This window comes from Python bivittatus, unplaced genomic scaffold (genome assembly GCF_059951505.1).
Source record: "Python bivittatus isolate LINGU-HERP-01145 unplaced genomic scaffold, Pbiv_v1 ctg000080_np1212, whole genome shotgun sequence".
NCBI lineage: Eukaryota > Metazoa > Chordata > Lepidosauria > Squamata > Pythonidae > Python > Python bivittatus.
The window spans coordinates 31,374,331-31,399,623 of record NW_028277035.1 but is presented as its reverse complement, the minus strand read 5'-3'; the positions used below and the strand labels follow the sequence as shown (position 1 = coordinate 31,399,623).

The 25,293-nt window shown below is 40.5% G+C and overlaps 1 protein-coding gene across 8 annotated transcripts in view; it reads left to right on the top strand.

Moving 5' to 3' along the window:
* The first annotated feature begins 455 nt into the window (after positions 1–455).
* Positions 456–25,293, top strand: part of LOC112542311 (uncharacterized) — a 50,510-nt gene continuing 25,672 nt past the window's right edge. For 2 of the 8 annotated variants that reach the window (XR_015794771.1, XR_015794768.1), the window contains exons 1-3: positions 459–13,022; positions 15,469–15,702; positions 19,861–19,985. Coding sequence is in view for 1 of the 8 variants with exons in the window: in XM_088133758.1 (XP_087989884.1) it covers positions 15,625–15,702; positions 19,861–19,985 (203 nt within the window). In the remaining 7 variants the exon portion in view is untranslated. Of the gene's footprint in view, positions 13,023–15,447; positions 15,703–19,860; positions 19,986–25,293 lie in introns of all 8 variants that reach the window. The other 6 variants (XR_015794772.1, XR_015794770.1, XM_088133758.1 and 3 more) reach the window with 6 other exon arrangements.

The following is a 25,293-nucleotide window of genomic DNA, read 5'->3' as shown; positions in this document are numbered from 1 at the left end:
TATTTCCTTTTCTTTATTCTAGATCTTCCAGTAGATTTCTTTGATATCTCCTGGTCCTAAATTTCTGAGGGGGGGGGGGAAACTCCCTGCTCACTTTGTACATCCTAGGCATGATTTTATATACCTTGATCATGTCTTCCTCTAATCATCTTTTATCCAAAGTAAAGAATTCCAAATGTTTCTCTCTTTTCTCATATTAAAGATATTGAGCCCTCTGATCATTTCAGTTGCCCCTTTCTATACTTTCCCCCCCCAAATCTTCCATTTTCAAATGTGACCAGAACTGGGCATGATATTCCAGATGAGAACATACCATAGATTTGAATAAGGACTTTACAATGTTGCCAGTTTTATTTTCAACCATTTTCATAATAATCCTTAGTATAGAATTAGGTTTTTTTAATTCTTATTTATATTTATTAAGATTTTTTTTTCATGGAATAAAAGACAAATTGAAAGAAGAAAGAAAAAGGAAAGGGAAAGAAAAAAAGTGCAAGAAACAAAAAAGAGAAAAAACCTAAAGAAATATACGAATGACTTACAATCTTCTTTTCAACAGATAATTACAATCTTAGTGTTCCTCCTCCCTCTTAGATATTATACAAGTCCCTTCAAGACCTCATTTAATCCACATCTTTCTTAATCTTCAAATCTATAAATCATCATTTCATTTCTTCTTTCAGCAAAAAGTCCATATAATGTTTCCAGTCTTTCAGAAAAGTTTTTGGTTTTTTTCTGACCAAACAGGTCAGTTTTGCCATTTCTGCAAATTCTGACATTTTCACAATCCACTCCTCCGCTGTGGGGTTTCATTATTCTTCCACTGTTGTACATCTTAGTATAGAATTTGTTTGATTTACAGCTTTTGCACACTAAGTCAACATCTTCACTAAGGTATCCCGTGACTCTTTTAAGATTTTTTTTCTGATTAATTATAGACAGCACAGACCCCCATCTGCGTATATGTGAAGTGAGCTTTTTGTACCCCAGTATCCTTCACTTTAAACTTTCTTAAACAACCTCATTTTCAATTTTGTTGAATATTCACCCAATTTGAAGAGATTTTTTGGAGCTCCTTAACTTTTAGTTTTCAAAAGCGAACAGTTTTATGTAATCTGCAAACTTGGCCACCTGTTAACCCCTTGGTTATGATAATTTATGTGTGTTAAAAAGCACTGTTCCCAACACAAATGACAGAACCCTTAGAGATTCTGCTTCCTTCCTCCTCCCACTGAAAAAGAAACCTTTTATTCCTATTATCTGCTGTCTGTCAACTAATTAGCAATCCATAACATTATAGATCCCAGGGGCATAATTTCAGTTGGCAAGTTCAGCTGAAAGAAGGCTTCAAAGATGACAAATATAATATGCCAACTTATCTAGACGCTAACATTTTTTTTCAACTCCAGACAGGCCTTGTTTTCCATGCCATGATTCTCAAAGGAGACCATTCTGGGGTGAAGAGGCCAACATTTTGAAAGTAGCATTTCACAAATGGTATTCTCAAACCATTAAACAAACAGAATCTTTGTACTATACTGTACTGAATTCAATCTGAACATAAGGGTGAAAAATACAGTTATTACTCTTGTGATATGATTTCCATTATTAAGTGTCAAGTTCTAAGTGAGAAGCCTCTTAGCCTGTGCAATAGCAAGGAATAATCTAAGATCAAAAGAAGACAAATTGAAGTCAGTAGTGGATGTCCACCTTAAGTAGCCTTTTTATGTCTACCTCCCTCCAGATATCTTAGCCTATCATGCCATAATTTCTTATCAATTACTGTACTGGCCTAAACTGTAAAACAAAATATCTGGACAGACTCACGTTGGGAAAGGCTGACCCCAAACAAATGGTAAAGGAATTTGTCCTAATAGAATGGCAAGGATGACCAAGGTATAGAACAGCACTGTGTGCGTATGCAGGAAGACAAAGGGTGGGTTTTGGCTTATGACAACTGAGCTACTGCACTTTACAAATCATAATTTATGGCTTAGTGTGATAGGTGAACACAGCCAATTTGGGTTTATTTATTAAACCTTGGCTAAGCAAACCTTGAGTTTGTGTGATGTATGAACCAACCCATATCTAAGGCAGCAGTGAATTAGGCAAAGGTCAGCAAAAGCCAATGCCCACCTTGGAGGTGACCCCTATTAAAGTTCTGCCCCCCCTCATTTAGTTAGACATGAATGCCTTTTAATTTCTATGCTAGACAATTCTAGGCAGCACACAATAAACATTAAAACATATCCCATATTAAAATTTATTCAAAAAAATATTACAAGGCCTCTGGATCAGATGGTCTTGAAGCTAATGACAGCCTAAACCATAAAGCTTTCCAGTGCTTTCTAGCAATGGAAGAAGCTGTTCTTGTCATGAAACCTTGTCATGAAATTGGAGATGGTGAGGTCAACAGAGAGAAATTAATTTGTGAATAAACTGTCCCTACGGAATAATAGTTCATTAGCACATGTACATACACAATAAAATATGCCTGAAAAAGGATGAAAAAAGAGGTACAGGGCTAGTTTTTAAAAAGTGTTTTGGTATTTTGAACTTCTGGAATTCTAGTTGGCAGAATATAGAAAAGTTCAGGCACAGATGTGAGAAACCCCTGTACATACATAAAAGGGCAGGAAACAGGTACAGGAAGGATGAGAGCAGTCATTGCTGATACCAAAGCAATGTTGTTTTATGAAAAGAAACAACATAAAATGGTAAATATTTCATTTACTATGCTGCATAGAATTCTTACAGCTGACTTGCTTCTAGAAAGAGCCAAAGTTAGACTTTGCAAGCAGTCACAATCAGTTCTTATTGATTTAGCAAACTATTTTAAAGAGGCAGGTACTATTCCCACAGAATTAACATACCCATGTCCATGCACATGGATATGTATGCACATACACAGACACATATACACAAGAGTTATAATGAATAATAATATAACAGGAGTTAATTATTAAGAAGCATCCATGCATTAGAGATTTGTGCTTCTGAGTCTCCTCTTCAATAACAGACAAATGGACAAAGGGGGATGAAACATAAAATGATGATTCAAGGATGACATCAGTCAGATGCTCCATGATATTACAATATACACTGCATATTGGAAGAGCCTAAGACTAAATGCAAGTTCCATAGTCTCAACATTAGTAAACAGTTTTTTCCACTTTTTCCCTTTGCTTTTTCTTAAACTCTCTCTTCTGATTAAACATTTTTTAAAATATTTGACTCAAACTTGGACTCAGCACCTCTGCTGTGACCTTAGATGTGGTCTACAAAGAGCATTGCCATAGTAAAGTTTTGGAACCAACAAAAACAATCTTTACCATCCATGTATAGGAAGGAAAAGATGGAATACCTGGTGTCCTTATAGAGAGAATCATATAATGGGGGCATCCTGTATCCCCCAGAAATTAAATAATCTTGATGTTATGATGTAACAGGGTCCCTCTGAAAAGGATCATAAATTATATGCAGCTTCTTCTGGAAAGAGACAGGTTTTTATATAGCCCCATCTCAAATTATTTAGGGCTTTATAGATAAAGAGTGCCTTGAAACCTGTTTCTTCAGAGGAACAGCAATCCCTTACACTAGATTGCAGTTGATTAAATTAATTACTGTAATGTGCTCTACATGGGGCTGCCCTTGAACAGTATCCAGAAGCTTCAGCTGGTACAGAACGCAGCTCCGCAGGCAGTTATGTGTGCTCCTAGAACAGTGTGTTACACCTCTGCTCCGTGAGCTGCATTGGCTGCCAGTTTCCTTCTGGGTCCAATTCAAGGTGCTGATTTTAACCTTTAAAGCCCTTCATGGGATGGGACCAGGTTATCTGAGGGACCGCCACTCCCCGATTACATAAGCCCACCTCATTAGATCTGGCAAAGAAGGCATGCTGCAGGTACCATCAGCTAGGGACATACATTTGGTGGGTCCCAAGTGATAGGTTTTCTCTGCTGTGGCCTGTGCCTCATGGAACATTCTTCCCCCCAAAATCAGATTAGCTGCATTCCTTCCGGAAGTCCCTCAAGACCTGGTTATGTCACCAGGCCTGGTGTTCCCCGAGAACTGGAGACCTGCTTAGATGGCTCCATTGCTAAGATGGCTATTTTTATTCTTTGTCTAGGGTTTGTATATTTTGTTTTTATATTATTTATGTTTTAAATGTTGATTCTTATATTTTTATACTGAGTGTTTTATATGTGTGTTGTTTTATCAGATTGTTGCACACCACCCAGAGTCACTTTTTGTGAGATGGGTGGTCATACAAATTTGATAAATTATAATATAATATAAAATAATATAATATAATAATAATACAGGGGAAAATTAAACATTTCAGGATGTTATTATTTTTCATCTTTAGGCGGCAGCAACCCATAAACACTAACACATATTCCCCCCCCCTTTTCTTTTACTGTAACTTACAGCTTCCAAAAATACTTTTCAAATATCTTTTTAAAAGCTTCCATGGAAAATCTATATGTATAGATTATACTAATACAGCTGCCTGCTTCTGAACGTGGATGAGTCATTGGAGGAACATATGCATGCATGTACAGCAAAATGATCTTATATCCAGTAAACATTTCTTACATAAGTACAGGAAACAGACGTCTTGCCTTAACAGTGGGAACTCTGCCTTTATTCAGAGTTCAGATTGCAGTTAATTAGATCTGTGGAAATTCAGCTCTTTTCTCTGTAAGCAGAATATTATGACACTGAAAATATATCAGATCTATTAATGAGAGTATCACAGACATATACTGAACAGTTCCCATGATATCACTGATGACCAGTGATGTAACTAACCTATCTATATTTCTGTTGGATATTTTCTTGACTTTTGACACTTCTGAGTCTTGTAGAGGCTGCATGTTCCCTGATAGTCCACTCCGATGGACTATCTAACCCATCTAAATCACTGTCCAGAAAAGATATACTTTATTTAGTAGCATTTTTTTTCTTTTAAAATCAATACTTTTTTCTCTTTCCCCCCTGCACCCCTGCTGTGCTACCTCATCATGGTGGTGGTGGTGGTGTGTGTGTGTGTTCGTTCCTGGAAGGGTTGAGTGAAAAACGTCAGGAGCGTAGGCCAAGAGTATAGTATATGTCAGCCCTTCAAGGTATCCAGATAGGAAACCAAAACCATGAGTACTAATACTACCTTTATTGTAAGGTTATAGTACAGAATCTTGCAAGTCCGAAAGCACTTCTCCCCTCCCATGCCTTTGCTTTCCAGAGAAATATGAGGGGGGGGGTCCCTTCTGAGACACTTTCTCCATCCCCATTCCTTCTGTGGGCTGAGATAATTCTTGTCTGCATTGCTCTGGCTGCAACTCTTCCTCCTGTCTCCCAAGGTTATTCTCACAACATGTTACATCATATTCCCAACAGGGTCACCCAAGGTGTGAAGGTTATCCCCACTGCCCAGCTAAAGTAAGCAGGCATCTACAGGTATATTAGGCACCAGAAATATAGGAAGATGCTGGAGGCAGATGATCACTCTAGTGACAATCGCAAAGCATCAATTCATACTGTGTGGAAGAAGGCTATGATAAACCACTTCTGTATTTTTACTAAGAAAACCATATGGATAGAAAATATAAAATGGATGGGGCACTCAACATGCTACTGAGGAAGAGTTGAGGATCTTTCAGAGAACTAATGATGTTTATTACGTGGCTAGATTATAGCTTTGGGATGTCTAGTTGCTGATATTGCCATACAGTAAATCTGAAGCTGCAAGACAGAATTACAGTGGGAACACAGAATGTAAGAAGCATGAACACAGGAAAGCTCAACAAAGTAAAAGATGAAACAACTTTAAATTGACACCTTAGGCATCAGCAAATTGAGATGGACTTGGACTGGACTCTTTCACGCAGAAGACCACACTGTTTATTACTCAGGACATGAAAAACAAAACAAAAAACAAGGAATGGTGTTTTCATAGTTAGGAAGGGTACAACAAGAACAGTATTTGGCTACAGTGCAGTCAATGACTGAATAATATAAATTAGACTTTATGGACAACCCCTTAATATGATGATTATCCAAGTTTATGCTCCAACCACAGATGCAGAAGAAGAAGAGGTTGATGAACTATATGATCAAATTCAATTTTAAATGAACAGAACAGCAAGATGTGATGCTTGTGACTGGAGACTGGAATACCAAAGTTGGAAACATGAAGGAGGAAAATGTAGCTGGATTGTTTGGTTTAGGAAACTGAAATGAAACAGACTGACTTATCGATGTCTGCCCCTCCAATGATTTCTTCATAACTAACATTGTCTTCAAACAACCCAAACAATGCCTTCGTACATGGACATTACCAGATGGAATACACATACACAGATGGAAACTGATTATATTATTGCTAAAAGGAGGTGGAGGAACACAGTTATAGCATCAAAGACATGGCCAGGTACTTGTGGAACAGATCTGCTTGTGGAACAGATAACAATATGCTCATATGCAAGGTCCAAGTTAAGCTAAAGAATAAGAAGAAAGCCAACCATTGATGGCTATACTACAGCTAGCACTAACCCTTTGGAAGTAACTGATACATTCTACTTCTTGATATTCTTGATATATATTGTTTTATATATCCACTGAAATTCAGGAGTATTTCAAGTATGTATGAGCTTAAATGAGACATCAATATCTTGTGATACATTTTGATATTCCACAACCTTTCTCTCTCTTTTCTCTTTCACGTTGTAAAGGGTCATGTAATTTATAATTGGTCATACCAATATCCATTAACCTAAGCCTTTACATTCCACAGAATATACCTCAACAATTTATTCATATGTACAAAGCGACTCATCTGAGCAAATTTTTTATTGATCTCCTAGGGCATCCTCATCCATTTTTAGAGCTTAAGAATTATATTGATTTTTAAAACTCTCATTAACTATGTTCATGCCTAATGTTAAAGCCTGATTTAATGTTACAAATACCAACTCAGTGAGCCCCATGCATTCTTTATTATGGCTCACTCAAGCAGAAATCAGAAACTTCAACTTCCATGTTAAGTTATCTGCACTGTAGTATGCTTTAACTGTAAGCAGTGATGGATTTCAACTATAAGTCATCTATATAACCATAATTAAGATTAATCTGAGTTTGTTTGGAAAGGTAATATAACAAGCATACTGAAATGCCAAAAGGGAGAGGAATAGAATCACAAACCAGTGTCTCCCAAGTTTTAGGAAAGTTAGAACATAGAAGAGAGCTAGGTTGGTGTAGTGGTAAAGGCTACAAACCAGGACACGATGGGTTGTAGTCCCACTTTGGGCACAAAGCCAGCTGAGTGACCTTGGGCCAGTCACTCTCTCTCAGCCCTCGGGAGGAGGCAATGGCAAACCCCTTCCGAAATCTTGCCAAGAAAGCTACAGGGACTTGTCAAGACAGTTGCCAGGAGTCAACACTGATTTGAAGACACAGAACTTAAAGGATTGCAGTCTCTCCATCAGCAGTCTTCATTCAGAGTCAGACAGCTCCTCTTGTACCTTTCTTTCATGCACAAATCCAATAGAGCTGTCCAGTCAGACTCATAAAATCAATTCCCTACTCCCAGCAACCCTTTCCCATCAGGTACCTCTAGGCAGAATTGCCCCACCCTAGTTAATTAAAGTGAACTTCACACTCTACAATAGTATAATGTTGCATCTGTTTATGCGATTCTGCTAATAGATGCATCAGATGTGTCATCTAATTCAAGAATAGGGAAGCTGTGTGCTAAATCTTCAAATATTCCTCACCATCAGTTGTGTTGGCTGTGACTGCTGGGTGTTACAGTTCAACATGATCTGAAGGGTCAAGTGTTCCCTAGCTCTGTTCCATGTTTCAAGAAAGGATTCAATTCTTCAATTCAGGACCAGTTCTATGCAACGTGATGGCAGCAGGAGCAGCAAGCAACTCAGCAGACAGTGTTTATCTTTCCTTTTTGGAACTGTCAATAGTCTGTTAAGATTTGCAGGTTGAATTACGAAAGGGAGGATTGGAAGAGCGCTGCAATATGAACATGAGTGGGCCTCCATTTCCACTTCAGTTGTATACACAGAAGTCCATATCCATATCTGTTGCATATCCCTCCCCTCCCCTGACCAATTGCACAAGAGATGTGGATGTGCATTTGCACACATGTCTCTGCTGGAGATCTTCTTTATTGGATTGGGATGTGGAGATTTTCAGCACATATCTATTCCCATCGACACCTATTTACTTGCTCCATTCATTTTATACATTTACTGCTGGGGAGCTATAGAAATGGCATCTGCAGTATGTCTCTGGCCAATGGATCAGATTTACTAATTTGTTTCATTCACTGGGGGACTCTTAAGAGCAAAACTGTGATAAGAACCGTTTTTCCAGAGCAAGTTAATTTAATTCTTCTTAAGATGTATCTAATTACACACACTCACACACACAGATGGGAGGAAAGCCCTTCAGTATTTCTAAAAATCGTTTTCTTTAAACAGAAGTAGAGGAGGAAGATAAATATAATAGGCTTAACTGAATAACAAAACATATAATAAATAACTTTTGAAAGTGGATAGACTGTCTGAAGGGTGAGGAAGGAATAAGAAAGAATAAGGGATCTGACATCTGATTTGGTAGTAATCATGATTATCAAACAGACTGTGATTGCAGACTAGAATGATGGAAAGAAAATCTGGAATCAGACTAGAATGATGGAAAGAAAATTATGCTGGCCAATGATTCGTATGGACATCTCTCCATCTGCTTAATATTCGTACTAATCCATCATCTGCAAGCTGAAGGGTTCCAAAATTAAGCCAACTCTCTGCCATAAAAGCAAAGACCACCATCAGCTCCTGGGGACAATCCTTTATTGTTTGCTAACAGCGAGTCAGTGCGTGAGCTTCCTTCTCCTGTCAAAATACATTCACTTACAACTGCCAGCTTCCAGAAGATGGCATCTTAGTGCACAACTTGCATGCCACAGATCCTGCAGGGTGAAATACTTCCTGCACAAGAGAGAAAAAGCCTCTGCTTCCTTAAACTCAACTCTCTCCTGTAAACAGAGGGGGCGGCAGTGGCCAACAAGATGCAGAGGAAAGGAAGAAGAGGACTTGACAGTGCTCTCGCTCCTGGCTTTTATCTTTCTACTGCTGACTGTGCAGAGCACAAATGGACTGTGATATTCTTGCACTTCATGGAGGATCTATATTTAAATCCTGTCTCTAGGCCAGCCCAAATGACGGTGCTGCCTGAGGCAAAGAACAAGATGGCTTCTCCTCCCCGCCTTTCTATACACAAAAGCCAGAAGGTTTGGCAATGTCATACTTCTTCAACACTGACACATAGCTCTCCTCCAACCTCATTTAGGGAGTCCAGAGGCCAGAAGGCACACAGCCTCCAACACTTGGCTAACCTCCCATTATCTGTCACCTGAGGCAACTGCCTCACTTTTCTTAGTGGAACTCTTCCGTTTCCACAAAGTTCACTAATACATGCCAATAACTCCACATTTCTGATAAGCTGGGCTCTAGCTTACAAAATCTGTTAGAATACAAGTTTGATTTTTTTTCTATAGCTAATTCTTAATCTTTGATAACAATCCTTTAATGCTTATATCTATTTCATGCTTCCCCAGGCCGAATCCAACCTCTTGTCTCCTCTGGTGGGTTGGGTGACATCAGGGACAGAGTGTAACCGTGATGTCATTCTGCCTGTTCTGCTCTCTCCTCTGACATCACCTTCCATGCCCTGAACGTGAAGAAATACCACCGTCTTTGTAAAGCCAGGTGGGGAAGCAATGCTGTGTATCTTATCCTGTATGGTTGGCCTTTCCCTTTTCAGAATAGAATTGACTCCAACTGAAATGCCACGTGACGCACTCTTTCCCACATATTTTTTCTAATTAAATTATGAGAAATTTTTACCTAATTGCTTTGTACATTTCCCAGGAATAAAGCTCACATTAAGATTTAATAAGACTCTGCTCCACTCACCACAGAGCAGCTATCCAAGATGATTGCCTCTCTTAATGTTCTCGCCTGTTTCCTCAAGAGCCAACCAAAATGATCATTAAGAAATAAAGGCCCTTCCACAGGTATTAAATATACCTTTGTGCACCTGGTTCCTTGCAAATGATCTACAACTGTGTTGCACCCAAGGAATAATAATAACAAGGATACTAATTACCCTGTGGCTGGTCCCATATCCAGACAAATTGTGTCATCAGTTCTTGTGGGAGGAGGATCCAACTGTGTCATTTGAAAGAAAGGAGCCACTATCAAATGTTGGTGCTGTTGTCATTGGCTTCCCAATTAGCTCAAATGCTTACATTGCCTAGTTCTGTTTGAACTGGCTCCAAGTGATCTCCATTCCTGTTCTCTGCCATATGTGCATGTTGCAGTCTGATCCTTCCTGTCCTTGCCTGAGGTAGGCATGGTGCATAACTCATAGGGACCTTGGCAGGAATTCTTGGGCTTTTAAAGGAGTTCTTAGACAAATATGTTTTGTACATAAAGAGACCTACTGTATCAGGAATCTTCGAGGATGATGTTTCTGGAAAAATCAAAGAACTTGTGAAGTCCTATAAAACCTGGGTACCTAATAGTGCACTTGCTCCCATATCTAGCAACCTGTCAGCTAAACTTTAAGTGGAGGTATCTTCTTACAGGTTGCACATCTGTAAGGGAGTCACTACCAGTGACCCAAATGGAAAGCTTTGAGACAAGTGTCCCAGTGGCAGAATTCCTCTCTGTTTAGTAACAGTTGGAGCTAAGCTTGAGATGTTTGCTTTTGGTTAGAATGGTGGTGATAAAAGGGAATTTAGCCAACTGTAATCAGGGACATTATAAGCCTGAACCATACAACACCACCAGTAAAGCAGATTATTAAAAACTGAGAGTAGTAATAATTTTTGAAGAGCCAATTCTTGACTTCAGGAATTAACAACACAATCACCGCTTGGAAGGTTATCCCATTCAAAGGGTAAGATAATCACTTTTGTGCCCATTCTGTCTGAATACACTAAGTTTCTTCGTACTCCATAGCCAGACAACTTCTCAAAGTGTCCCTTGTTGATTTCAGCATTTTTAATGGGACAATGCCATGTTATGAAGGCTGAGCCATAATGCCACACTTGGCAGACCCCAAGCTAAAAAAACAGCCTCTGCCCAGGTTGTGCAGCCCTTCTCAGCAGCCTAGGAAGAACTGAAAATGACACAGCTCCATTTCTTCCGCTGGGCTGATTCATCCTTCCCCACTGAACTGTGTGTAGGTGGGGAAGGCCAGTGAGAAACACGTGACTGGGTGAGGTGAAAGCTGATTCTTCTCTCACTCCTCAGCTGGAAAAATATCCTTTGGCCTCCCTGAAGCAACCTGAGCCAAGAGCTTCACAGAGCACTGCAAATGTTGCAGCACCAGTCAAAAAGAATTTGATGTTGTTTGCACCTTTTCCAGTTTCCAAACAAGCACTACTGTAGATGTAGTAATAATTGTTCTTGTTCCTATTATCCTGCTTGTGCCAGTTGGACCAAGCACAACTTTTTTTCCCCTAAAGATAAGGCTTGAGAACAAAAAACAAAAAATTGAAAATGGGTCTACGGTAGGAGTGGAGGATGGTCTCTGGGCTGTCTGGATGATGGGCCAGGGACAAGCAGAGACTCCGTTCCGTCTGGATTATGGACTGCGAGGCAAACCTCTCACCCGGGCCGCAAAGATACGGATGGCTACTTGAGGGCGGCAAGGGTCGGTTTGGGTTGTTGCCTCTCCCCTCGTTCCTCACAGGAAGGAGAACGAGAGCGGAAAGGCGAGCGAACGGACGGACGGCCAGCAGCGACTGCCGGGGAAGCCTCCGAGGGCTCCCCTTCCGGCACGCGTTGCTGAGGCTGGAGGAGCGGCCGGAGAGCGGAGCTGCTCTGCCCTCGTCCCTTGCTCGCTCCTTGCGCACCTCGGTAGCCCTCGTGGCTACTCTCTCCGGGCTGCAAAACACCTGGTGACCGCTAGAGTTGGTAGCAAAGAGACACAGAAAACCCCGTATCTTTGCTGACCTTTAGTGGCCCTCCAAATGCTCGCGGCGGACGCGATAGCTTTACCCTGCGCGACCCGCTGGTTTGAAGCCGTCGGGCAACGAAGAGGAGCCCGCCAGACACCCTGTGTCTGCGGATCCCCAGGCGGCTGCCTTCGCTGTATCTACGCCCCTGCGACGGGCTCTTTCCGCAGGCAGCGTCTGGGCCCTGTGTGTGTGTTTGGGGGCCGGGGGAGCGGGGAGTCTGTCGGAGCCTGGCGGGAGAAGCGCGTTGCAGCGATGATTCATGCACCTCACGGGGAAGGGGGCGCGAGCTTCTGCTGCGAGAGATCAGCATTCCCGCTCCACTTCCGCTCTTCCTATTTCGCCCCCCCCCCCGCGTGAAGTTGCTCCAGCATTTGCCTTCCGCAGGCAGATGACGGGGTGGGGGGCGCTCAGGCACGCTCGGAAATGAGAGATCGGAGCAAGCATTGATCAACAGGAAAACGGATTTATTTCCTCCTCGCTTTCTCTCAGCCGCCGTGATTTAGTTCCTGGATATAATGGCCCTTCGTCCTCCTCTGCCCCCTTTGGTCAGCTGTATTTATTTATTAGTTCGATTGTGAAGCAACGTTACCATCAACCCCACGGCCTCGCTGCCCATTTTGCTGCTAAATCTACAGTTATGCTGGAGCTGCAAAAATCTGCGCCGTGCACAGCCAGCAAATTGGGAGAATCCCAGGTGAGGACAGTCATATCAAAGGGCAATGATAATTCAGCTGGTAAACCTACCCTGTAAGATACACACTGACCGTATCTCTGCATAGGTGGGGAAAATGTGCTTAAATTCAGAGGGGTAGTGATGTTCATGGCATCCTGTTTGTTATGGAATTGCAGTAATGAACGGGCCTGAAGGAGAAGGTCTGCGTGCATTCTTGAAGAAGCTCCTAGTGAAGGGAAGACCCATGTCCAGTAGGCCGATTAACAAAATGGGAGTGAGCTGTGTCATGGATTTCAGGGCCATGTAAGTTGCCTTACTCCTTGTTTAGAATTGCAGACTCAGGCTATTATTCATAGCCCAATTAAAGTGTTGTCTACCAATCCTTTAGCTGGCAGAAAACTATACCAACACAAAATGTGCTGCTCCCACTGGTGACCCCTGTCTTGCCACAGACGTAATGCTGGCTTGTATCCCTTATCCCTGCCACCGCTAGTCAGCTACTGTTCAGGCCCTCAGTCTCTCTGTCAGAACACCTGGTTCTGGGCTGCAAAAATCCAGATGACTGTTAGAAGTCACCAAAGCACGAGAGTGTTCTGGATCTCTTTGGTGCCATGTAGCCCAAATCTGGAGCTAATTTTATGTTCTTTTGGTGTTTTTTCAAGATCTCTCTATAGGAGATCAATCAGTGGTAAGAGGAATTTGTCTCTTCCCTGAAAGGGTATCCACAAGGTGTGGTCAAAAAAGTCAAGAGGTGGTGCGATGATGCACATGCAACACAAAAACCAGGTAGAGTTTCTATTCCACCATCATGGCCACCATCTTGACTTTTCTGACCATACCCTGCAGACACCTCTGCTGCCCTGGTAGACTGTTGTTCGGGAAAAAAGAGAGGGTCAGACAGAGAATGGGTGTCTCTGCCCATTTCTGACTCTAGCCACGTCACTGCTTACTCCTGCCTTAGAATTATGCCCACAGGAAAACTGCCTTTTGTAGGAAAGAAAGAAATTGCCCACTGCTGGGGAATCATCATCCTACCCAAGCTGCAATTCTTTTGAGGCTGCCATACAAAGTTTAGAAGGAATATAAGGCAGCTGTTTTCCAGGGAATGAGCAACCAAGAAGGGTTAACAGGAATTTCATAATGGGGTTCAACAGGAAGAAGAGATAAGAAAGAAAGGGGCAGAGAAGCTGTTTGTTTTGAGGGCTGTATGCTCAGCTGGTGGAACCATCACTTCAATAACTTCTGATTGCAAAGGATATGCCCAGAAAGTTTGCTGATTGCTTTTGAAGGGTTAGCACATGCTACTACAAAAACTGCAGAAGGAATACAAGGCAGACAGTTTCCAGGCAGCAAGCTCACTGAGCAAGTGAATAGGAAAAAATTGCAGGAGTCTGACAGGAAAATTCAAGGGGTGTGTGCATGTCCTTAACAAATGTTCCTTTCACCTTCCACACTCTGCGTTTAGCTAACCTGAGAGCCTGAAAAAAAGGAACAGAAAGAAATCAAAGCTTTTCTCTTGGTAGGGAGAGAAGTGAAGACAAATGGATACAGCTCTGCAGTCGTGACTTGCGATGCTTGTGGCCTGTTTGTGTTGAAAACATCCTAGTATAATAAAAACAAAATGTTCTTACAGTCATAGATTAGGCTCAGTAAAATAAATTACAGAGGGAAACATGGTGTCTTCTTATTATATTCCCAATTAGCTATCAGTATATCCACATTAGTCACTCTGTCCCATAATTGTAATCTGATATATTGTTGCAGCTGAGTGGCAGAATTTGGCAGCTAAATAGACAACACTGGGATCTCTGTCAGCTTATAAAGCTACTTAGGTAAAACTCCTGTGTTTGACCAGGCAATTTTTTAAAAAGCAGCTGCAATAGCCTTTGTCTCAGGTCAGCATAAAATACTCAGCATTAAAGCACACACACGTGTTCCATAGAGTCGTTTCACCTGAACTGCATGGGCATAACCCCTGTCATAGTGGAGTTTTGCTGAATTTGCAATCCAAGATTGCTGAGGGAGAAATTAAAATGAGCTCTAGAGAAAGCCCATTGTTAATTACAATAGGTAAAGCAAGACAGATACTGTCTGCTCATCTGCTGGGATGAGCTTTTGAGTTTCCCTAAGTGGTCAGTTGATCTTTATAGTTTGGCTCAGCTCATTTTGAAGATCAGTACTGCTGATCCAGTGTCTAATTATAATTGGCCTTATCCACCCTGATATTAGCAAATACTCAAATGCAAAGCCACAGGTATACAGTTTGCCTACCATTTTGATCTGCAATTGTCCTGTGTGATTAGTGAAAGCAATCCCATAAGGGCTAGACTGAGCCTTAGCCAAATGAATAGAATTGATTGCCAAGCATTTAACTCTTATGTGCCAATTATAAGTTTTGGTACTATTAGAAAATATCACAATGTTTGTTTTCTTGTGGTTTATTACCAATGGCTCCACCTTACAATATCAAAGCAGAGCCCTGAGTGCTCTCCTCAGGCTGATCTGGGTCAGTGACAGGATTGTGGCAGAACCTACATAAAGTAGGATCCATAGCTATCCTGATGTATATTTGCCACAAGTTTTTTTCTTTTTCTAAGTTGGTGGTAGAACAGCAACTCTTTTAGCAAGCTCTGTACAAGCTCTTGTTTTATCTGGTTCTCATTATTGTTTCTTCTTTCTGACCCCTTTTTATTTTATTTTAATATTTTACTTATTTTATGGATTTAAGTTTCCAATCTCTAATTTCAAGCTCCTGGCACTGTCAGTAGGAAAAAGGGATACTAAACCAACCCTGGAACAACTGAAGATTAATGAGCTCCTCCCCTCAAAGGCTTCAACAGAGGACTTCATCTCCTGGAACTCTGTAATTCTGTGAACAGATTCAAAGTGCTGTTCCAGCAATTAGATGATACGCCAACTTTTCCCCTTGCCAACAAAGACGGATTCCCATAGAGTGAAGACTTCCAGGAAAATACTGCTTCTGGTAAGTATACTGTTCACTTTGAAGATAGCATTTGTACCCATGCCTCTAATGATGTTCCCGCTGATGAGTAAAACACCATTCTAACAGCAAAACTCTCCTCTGACCTTTTAGCCAAATATTTCCTTTTAACCACTCAGACTGTACTAGCCTTGTTTGATGAATCAACAACTATTTCTGTAAAAACTGACAATCTGAAGAAAACATCTGACACCAAATATAGGATCCTGCCTAGAGATACAGAAGGCATATCATCCTCAGCAAGCTCCTGTGCTGGATATCTTACTAATAAGCAACTTGGAAAAAAAAGTTGCCAAGCTTATAACAATGCTTGAAGAAAAAAATAAATAACAGGATTAGAGCAGGGACTGTCATACTTCAGTTCATCACAGAAGACAGAGATTGATTAGACCAAACAAAAAAAATGCCACCACAGAAGCTGACAGAGGAAGTAATTCTCCAAGAAAGACAATCAACAAAAAAGTGCAGTGGACAAGAAAAAAAAAAAAACAGAAACAAGAAACAATGCCGGAATTCAAAATTAGCTTTCAGGCCTTTGCAGAAGAAACAGGCCTTGAATCTTCAGGGCAGAAATAACAGAAGATTGTGTTACCTAGAAGGCAAGAGGTTGGAGCCTTGAAGAGCAGAGGTCATTGTACTGCTACCTACAAGGGACTGAAGAGGAGAGTTGTAGTAGTTGGGTGCTCTCTACTAACTATAGTGTGCCTGCTGGAATTATAGCATGTGAAATATGCTAACTGACAAGAGCACAGATCAGGAATATATCAAAGCAGCTGTAAAAAAACCCATAAAGCTCGTTCCCATCACATCCACATGGAGACAGATGATACCAATAAGAGCAGCTATAACTACTGTGCTTGGGACTTCAAAGCCCTAGAAAAGAAGCTGAAGAACCTGAGGGTTTCAGCAGTGTTCTCTTAGGAGACAACTGAAAAATAAGACAAAGATATTGAGTTAGTGTCACAAAAGTTGTGTCAGTGGAAGAGGTTTGATTTCTTGGGCCAAGGTCCATTTTATCTGCATGATGGGCTGCTGGCACTAGATAGGTTGCCACTTACAAAGAGTAGAAAGAATATGTGTGGCCAAAGTGTACTAAGCTTAATTAGGAGGGCTTTACTAGGGCTACCAGATCTGGCCTGAAAAATCCCAGATAGTCATTGATCGCAGCAAAGAGGTACAGAAAGGTCATCTGAATTTTTGCAGCCCTTAAACCGAATCCTATGGATTAAAGACAGAAGCCTCCAACTTTTGATAATGATTTTTGCACTAAAGGAGTAAATGTAAGAGCAACCAAACTGATCTTTACTAAACCACTCAATTAAAAAAGAAAAAGAAATCAGGAAATGTGACACACAGTTCATAGCACTTGCTGCGTATGTTGTTATGCTAAGAGTGGAGAATTAACCAGTTGAGCTGGAACACTTAGCACAGGAAGTCTAATGTGACTGAATCAGTATAATAGTCTAGTGGGATATTTTCCATGATTAGAAAATACAATTTGTTCAAAAGGAACAGAAGCAATAGAAAAGGAAGGATAGTTGCACTATATGTTAAATTATCCACGCTTGCTCAGAAATCCAAGTGAATGAACATGTAGAGAACATCTGGGTTAAATTAAGCAAAGAAAGAAAAGAAAGCAGTTCTAATGTTGGAATTCCCTGTTCAGCGAAAGAGAAGATGTGGATGTTTTCTAAAAGCACATGGTCAGTCTTTCAAAGTTACTCAAAACAGTAGGGATGGGCAAGTTTAATTACTCCAAAATCTACTGGAAGACAAATAATGTGAAGTACTCTCTCCAGATCCAAGTCCAGAATCTCAACCTTCATATTAAATTGGAATGTTGGGAGATGGGGGAAGAGCGCTCCCTAAAAAAGGCAGAAAATCCTTTTACTTTGTGACTGGGTAACTTCCCTAATAGATTATGAGAATGTTATGGGCGTCTTGTTTTCAGTAAAGCATTTGACAAACTACCCCATGACATTCTAATTAGATAAGCATGAGCTAGGTGGGTTAGAGAAATTGTGGTAGGTTGGAAAAATGGCCTGAAATTAATGGAATAAAATTTTTAAATGGTCATTTAGGGAGAAAAGAATCAAATGAAGATTATGTCCGTACAGCATGTGATTGGCAATGTGATAGGTTGTTTCCTCTAGCTTTGCTGCCTTCCCTCTTAAGGTGGTGGGGAAAAGATCCACTAATCACAGCAGTGCAGCAGGAATGGGGCAGGTTTGGCTGCAGGTCCTTGTCCATCATTTCTGTGCTGCTTTCTGTGCTCCTCTTCCTACGCTTCATTTTTCAACTACCCAAGCTGAATATAGTTCACACGTGCACACACACACACACACACACACACACACACACACACAGAGGTGGGATTCACAGAGGATGTTGAAATACAAGCAGCATTATCCCTTTGGTTTTCTCTTCCCTTTCCTTTCTCTATATGGGCAACAAATGCTGACTTGCAGATTCCTCCATGCTCTGTCCAGGAGACAAAGTGGGAGGGGGATGTTGGTCCCAGATTCCTACTGTTTTGCTCGTTCAGCCTTGTGTTAAACCAGTAAAGATCATCAAGTTAAAGAACTTAAAGTATAGCCAGTGCTGTTCTCTAAGTCTGAGCGTCCACTGGCACAGCATTGCTCCAGCCAGGTTTTTGGCAGCCTTTATTTATTTGTTAATTGGATTGATATCCCACCACAATCATAAATAAACTCTTGGCAGCTCACAAAATGAAGCAATGAATACGCAGTAATACAAATTAAAAATACAAAAACTTATAACCCAAAACAGTATCTGGTGTCAACTTCCAAATGCCGTCTGGAAAAGCTCTGCTTTCAGCTGTTTCCAGAAGGTGACTAACACTGAAGTTCACTGAACTTGAAATACACATGAAGCATACAGTTTTGTAATTGTATATTGAAAAAAAACATGGAAGATCAGTGGAGAGAATGAAGTCTCCCTTTAAATCCCTGTGCTTCGTCCATGAAAATAATAGTATGTCTCTTTCAAATGAATGCCCTGAGAAGACCTGAACAGAATTGAACTTGATGGATGGCCTGGGACATAAGAATAGACTTTTAACAGTTCTCGACTGCTGAAATATCCACTCCTTTGCTTTCAAAATGTGGCAGCCACCATAAAAGGATGGTGACAGACAGAAATAGCTAGAAGCTGGAGAAGTTTTTACTTAAATTTGTTAAAAACAAATTAGAAGTTGTGAAGAACCATGGGAGAGGCACAAATGGACAAGTGGAAGACAGCCAGAAATGGACAATAAACATTGCTATGATCACATGCACTACAGGTCAACTTGGCATCCCATGTTGTAGATAATGAAGCATTGGCTTAGGAGTGGAAATGCTACTTTAACTGTGGTACAGAAAAGTGTGACTTAAGCCTGTCACTTGAGGTAGGGACAAGATAAAGACATAACGGGGCACTGCAGAAAGAAAACGCTTGCCAAAAATATTCGTACTGTGGTTAGGCACAAGTGGCGAAAGGCAATTGGGAATAGCAAGTGTTGAAGAGAGTGCTAGAATTGTAGTTGATCACAAGCTGAATATCAGCCAGCAGTGTAACATAACTGATACAAAGACAAATGCAATTTTAGACCACAGTAACTGTATGTAGTTCTGCTGTATTCTACATCTGAATATGTATCCAATTTTGGATACCCCATCTAAGAAAGATCCATAGAAACTGGAAAAGTTGTAAAGAAGGGCAACAAAAATGATCAGAAAACAGTGAATTGGAAAACAAGTTCTGTTAGGAAGGAATGAGGGAACTGGGAGTATTCAGCCCTGAGCAGATCAGGGCTGAACAGGACATAGGATACCATTTTTTAAGTACTTGAAGATGGGTCACACAGAGGTTCAAGATCTCTGCAGAATTGCATTTCTTGGGAGATAGTAGTAGCATATCTCATACTGAGTAGGTGAATGAACAATCCTTGATGTTGCTACAAAGAATTAGATCACTATTTTCATGGTGACAGAACTGGTAAAAACTAGTCAACATTTTTATTTTCTCAACCACAGATTGTTAGGAAGATAGATCAAGTTGTCAGATAGATATGGTTTGCTGGCTAGATCCATGATCAGTCTGCACAAAGAGGCCTTTCTTAACTTTTGTATTCTACAGTATTGTGGAGATATGGTGCCCAAGAAGAACAAGGAGGGCCCACCTAATAACATCCAGACCAAAGACCCAAGTGATTTCTCTTCAACAACTTTTGAATGTTTGCTGAAAGTTTTGAAGGTTTGCAGGTAATCAGTAACTAATTTAGTTAAGCTAACTGTATTGATTTTATTTGGAATTCTGTGTGTGTGATTGCTGCTTTGTCTTCTTTTTCCTGTATTCCTCTTTTTCCAGTAAGCTTCTTTTTTATAACTAGAGATTTGGCTTTGGGTAATTTTGCATTAACCCCCTCCCCCAACAAGACTGCATGGTTGCATAACTATCTCTTGTGTTGGATTGGCCCAAAGTTCGTTAAATTCTGAATTGATGGCTTTGGGGCAGGAATATTCAAAGGAACTTCCTTTCTATTCCTCCCACTGCTAGGCTGAAGGGAGAAATCCATGATAAAATGGCTAAAAACTTCCCAACAGGACAAACTAATGTGTACCTGGAGGTTCAGCTGGGTGACTGCCTATCCTAATTATTTTTTCATAGGGTCGAAATCTACATTTTCAATGTAGATCCCCCTCCAGGTTTGTAAGAATCACTCTGGCCCTCAAGGACCCCTTCCAATTGAGCAAAGTTTCATTCAGCTTTGCTCAGCTTTCTGTAAGCTGAGATCTCAGGAGTGTGGTTGCCCCTGATTCTTGCCCAGACATATCCTAACTCTGAATGAAAGATGACCCAACCTTTTGTGATACTGGCTCTCAAAGAGAAGGCTAGCCAGATAGTAGTAGTAGTAGTTGTTATTGTTCCTCTGCTCCTTCTCCTTCTCAAATTGAGGAAAGAGAAAAGAACTGACTTTGCTCCTGGCAAAAATACTACTGTGGATCCCCCATGAAATATTATGGGAAACAGGAATCTGATGTAGTGTTAATACTATCTATCCCCAATCCTATGCACTGCCTGTATATGTGTGCAAATCAACCTTGTATTACAGACATTTCATGGCTGGGTATGCACAATATCTTGACAGACCATACACAGGTCTGCAAGCTTTTAAAAGGATGCAAAGGCTAAAACTGCAGTATCAATCCACCATAGTGCAGCCCTCCTTGGCTGTGCTTATTGGGAATTATGGGAGTTTCAGCCTGAATCTCTGGAGGGCATTTGGTTGGAGAAAGCTGTTTTTGCCCCTTTAATATCCACCAAAATAGGTTGAGCTGTTGGCCTTGGGTTGGTGAATCTGGCAGAGTTGATGGCCTGAAAACCAGTGGTGAGGTGGAAGGAAAAGAGTAGGCAGTCCATAAATAGTTCAGTTTGTAGAGTCAAGCATGGTGTGGAGTCAGGTGTGGATCCTGTTATCACATAATCTCTCCTGGAGGGATAGCAACAGTGCTGCACCCTGGCCATCTGCAGAGGTTTGCCTGCTTACAAGCTGCCATATAGCAAGAAGCGACTTGCTCTGACTTCTCTGAAACTCCCATTCTGAATAACGTTGATTTTTTTTCCCTTTAAAAAACTTGAAATGATACAAGAAAGTCCCATGAAAAGGCCACAAGATTTGCTCTGGATTATAGTTGATGATACTGCCCTTTGGAATTGTACATTCTTTTTTGTGCTTATAGGAATATTGTATTTTAGTCTTTGCATACTAGTTATGACCTGTGAAGAAGCATATGCAGTAAGCTAAGAATCAGACTTCATCTTAAGGCAGCAATGCACAGCAAATTCTCTGTATCTTGTTTGCCTGAGAGTAAACATGCAGGATCCTGAACTGGATAGGGATCACTATGCTCACCCTAGGAAAAGTTCAACTTCATCCCACTGGTCCTTTCAGGAGGAATACTGTTTTTCCCAGTTTGTTGGCCAAAAAAGAAACAAGCAAACCCAACTTGACAGGCACCAGGTTTTCTTTCAACATGCACATAAGAGAGAGAAGTGAGTGGGATTCCCCATCTAGGCAATTGGGGAGCCTGAATTCTCTCCAGTCTGCACATTTACCTGGCAATAAACCAAAGGCAGAAGGTCAACTACATACAATATATTTAACGAGTAGTTTGACCTTCTGATAGAAGAGGGGAGGGAGCTGCCTGTGTCTGATTCCAATTCTGTCATTAGGGTCCTTGGATGTGACTCCCCTGACAGATGAATTCTGTTGCTTCTTTATAGTTGACCATTTTTTCCTCCCAAAGTGATGTCAGAGACAAATAATGGTTGAAATCAGGAATTAGGTATGATAATTGAAGAATTAGGTACTGAAAGTAATTTGCAAGAAGCCGCATTCTGCCTCTGCTTTTCAAAGGTGATGAACCAAAAAGAAGACCCCTTTATCCCTATTGTGCATAGGCACATTTTAAAGGGAGATCTAGGGTCAAGAGGTAGCTACGGATCTTGCCAAGGAGAAAAAAAAATTGCATCCTAGTTTGCATTAACACGGCTAGAGAAGGAAGCTGTGGTCAACTACTTGGACCAGGTAGTTGCCGTCCTTTTATTACCATGAGATTATTTTATTCCTGTTCGAGGATACCTTCCATGTTTAGAAAAACTGTCCTGCAAAGTATCCCATTAGACTTCATCTTGAACAAATGATTTACTCTTCCAAACCTATGAACTAAACTGACTGCTAGGCTTCAAGATGGAATTGAAACTCAGACTAAAAAGAAGACCTAGCTAAAACAATATTATAACAATAATATTGAATGATTCATATGTACTACAATATTTTTTCTTGTAGACTTGCATTGTAGTTCCCTCCTCTGTTATGGACATATTACATACTCCTGCTACTTACATATCAAGTGGACATATTAAGTACTCTTTTCATGATGAAAGTCAGCTATCCCATCTGGTAAACAGGAACAATCAGCTTCATTGTAAAGAGGTGTGTGTACAGACCCATTTGGGTAGTCAAAGCCAAGACTTTTCCCATCCCTTTTTTTTCTCCCATGTCTTTTTACAGTTAGTTTTTTTTAATGTATTCAGCACCCACATTATGCCAACATAATGCCAGTAAAATGCCTTTATATGTTTTATTATATCCTTCCTTTGCTACCTATAAAAGTTTTTTTTAATGGCTTAAAATTTTAAGTAAATTTATAACATTCCAGAGAACATTGATTATTGAAGTTATTGGAAATTTAATTAAATAGAAATAAATTTGCAAATTAAAGCACTGTGCACACCTATGAAGAATAAAATAAAGGGATTAGTAAATATCCCATGCCTTCTAATGTAAGAATTTGGGCCAAGGCAGAAATGAATACATCTTTTCAGCTGTATATGGTTCCCAAAAGTTCTCTTCTGTGCTTGCTAAGGTCGCTGTGTTGCTACCTCCAAAGAGCTCCAAGGTACAACTGAATGTCACAATTTATACTTTACTCTTGTGGTAAACCTGGCACCCCAGATCTGCTACACTGTGGCCCAACCCAGCATTGCACATGGACCATATGATTGGATCATTCAGCAGGTTACCGAGGAACAATGATGAGTTGGTATGAAGGATCAACTTGGGGGAAGAGAATTCTTAGGGAGATTGTGGTTACAGTTAACACTCCTTAACCCTATACATTCCTAATCATATAGTTGTTGTTGTTGTTGTTCAGTTGTGTCCGACTCTTCATGACCCATATTGCGCCAGGCCTTCCTGTCCTTCACTGCCTCCCTGAGTTTGCTCAGTTTCATGCTCACTGCTTCATTGATGCTATCTAACCATCTCATCCTCTGCCGTCCTCTTCTCCTTTTGCCTTCAATCTTTCCCAGCATCAGGGTCTTTTCCAAAGAGCCTGTCTTCCTCTCTTCGCATTAGGTGGCCAAAATATCTGAGCTTGAGCTTCATTATCAATCTTTCCAATGAGCAATCAGGGTTGATTTCCTTTAAGATTGACTGGTTTGACCTCCTAGCAGTCCAGGGGACTCTTAAGAGTCTTCTCCAGCACCACAGTTCAAAGCCATTTTTAAGGCAAATACTGGCAAATAAATCATACTTAGAAATAAGCATCCATTCCTAACTCCAGTGATTCCAAAATGATGATCGTGGGTTGCAATGTCATGAGATAAGCTTCACCCTTTCATACTTGCTTTGCAATGTTGTATGCAAATATGTAAGGAATGCAGTTTGTGTTGCAATTTTGTCATGCTGTTTTGTTACTTGCCCTTCCAATGGATGATTATTTAGAATAAAAACCTCTCTGGTATTGAGATTAATCCAATTTTGTGGTTGTTTACCACACTTTTTTAATAATGTAATTGTCACTTAAGGAAAGGATTTAGTTTAGTCTTTTGCAATGTTTGTTCTCATCTCTGAGCACAGGGAATCCTTTTGCCCTACTGAATTGCGTTTGTGTCCTTGGAAACGTTTTTTTTCTCTTCTTCTTCTTTGAAATGCAGCAATACCTGAGCTCAACTTCCTGTATCTAAGCTCAGATGCTAAACTTGATAAAATCAAGGAGCCCAAAATGAACCCAGCATTTTTTGGCAGGGAAGGAAGTATTGGAAATGCTAAAAAGAGAATTGCAATCAGAAATACTCATTAATGCTTCTAAGCTAGTTTAGAGAGAGAAAAAAATATGCAAAGGAAAATATTATTACAGTTTCCTCAAACCTTTGTTACTCCCTAAGTTCTAAGTTTATCCATCTAACTTGGATTTTGGGGGGGGGGTATACTTGGTCACAATTACAATACTATCAGAGTGGGGAAAAAATCAGAAACACTTAACTCATTGAAATATTTATCCACCTGCTTCATTATATTTTTATGATGGACAGGTAAACTACTCTCTGGAAAGTTTAAAGCAATTCTAGAGGAATCACTCTCACATCCCTTTAAACTATGACACAAATACCCCTGGCTAACTAGTTTTAAATCACATGTTCTCATGAGTTTGCCTTCATTCCCAGCCTGCAGCCCACAAGAGGCATATTAAAGTCATCTTTAGCTCTTCCAGTTTTAAAGTTTTCCCTCTTCTCCTGACCCAGTAATGGCCGTGGATATGCTCTAACAACCCTTATTGCCTTTCTGGTTGCTGGAAACTGCCCACCTCCAACTGGCCGCTTTGGGCTACTAGAGACACGCCCTCCCTCCAGCAGCTGGGATCTGCCCTGTGGCACCATTTTAGCTTGGTCCACAGAAGAGACCAGACTCCTGGCTTCCGCAGAATCAGCTACTAACAAACCCCTTTATTATGGTCTCTGACAAGAAGTACCGGTATATGCACTTTTGTAATTTACAGAGCCCGGGTAAAGAAACATAAACAAATTCTAAATAAATTGGGATAAATAATTTGGAGCAAGCTCAGCTATCTTGTATGTACAAGAATTAGAATTGTAATACATTTTAAAATCTTAAAGCTAAAACACTACATAACTTTATGAATAAAACACTAAATACTAAATTGGAAAGCTACTAAGTGAATTGGATACTTTATTAGTGCACTGAGCTACTTAATAGTAAAATGC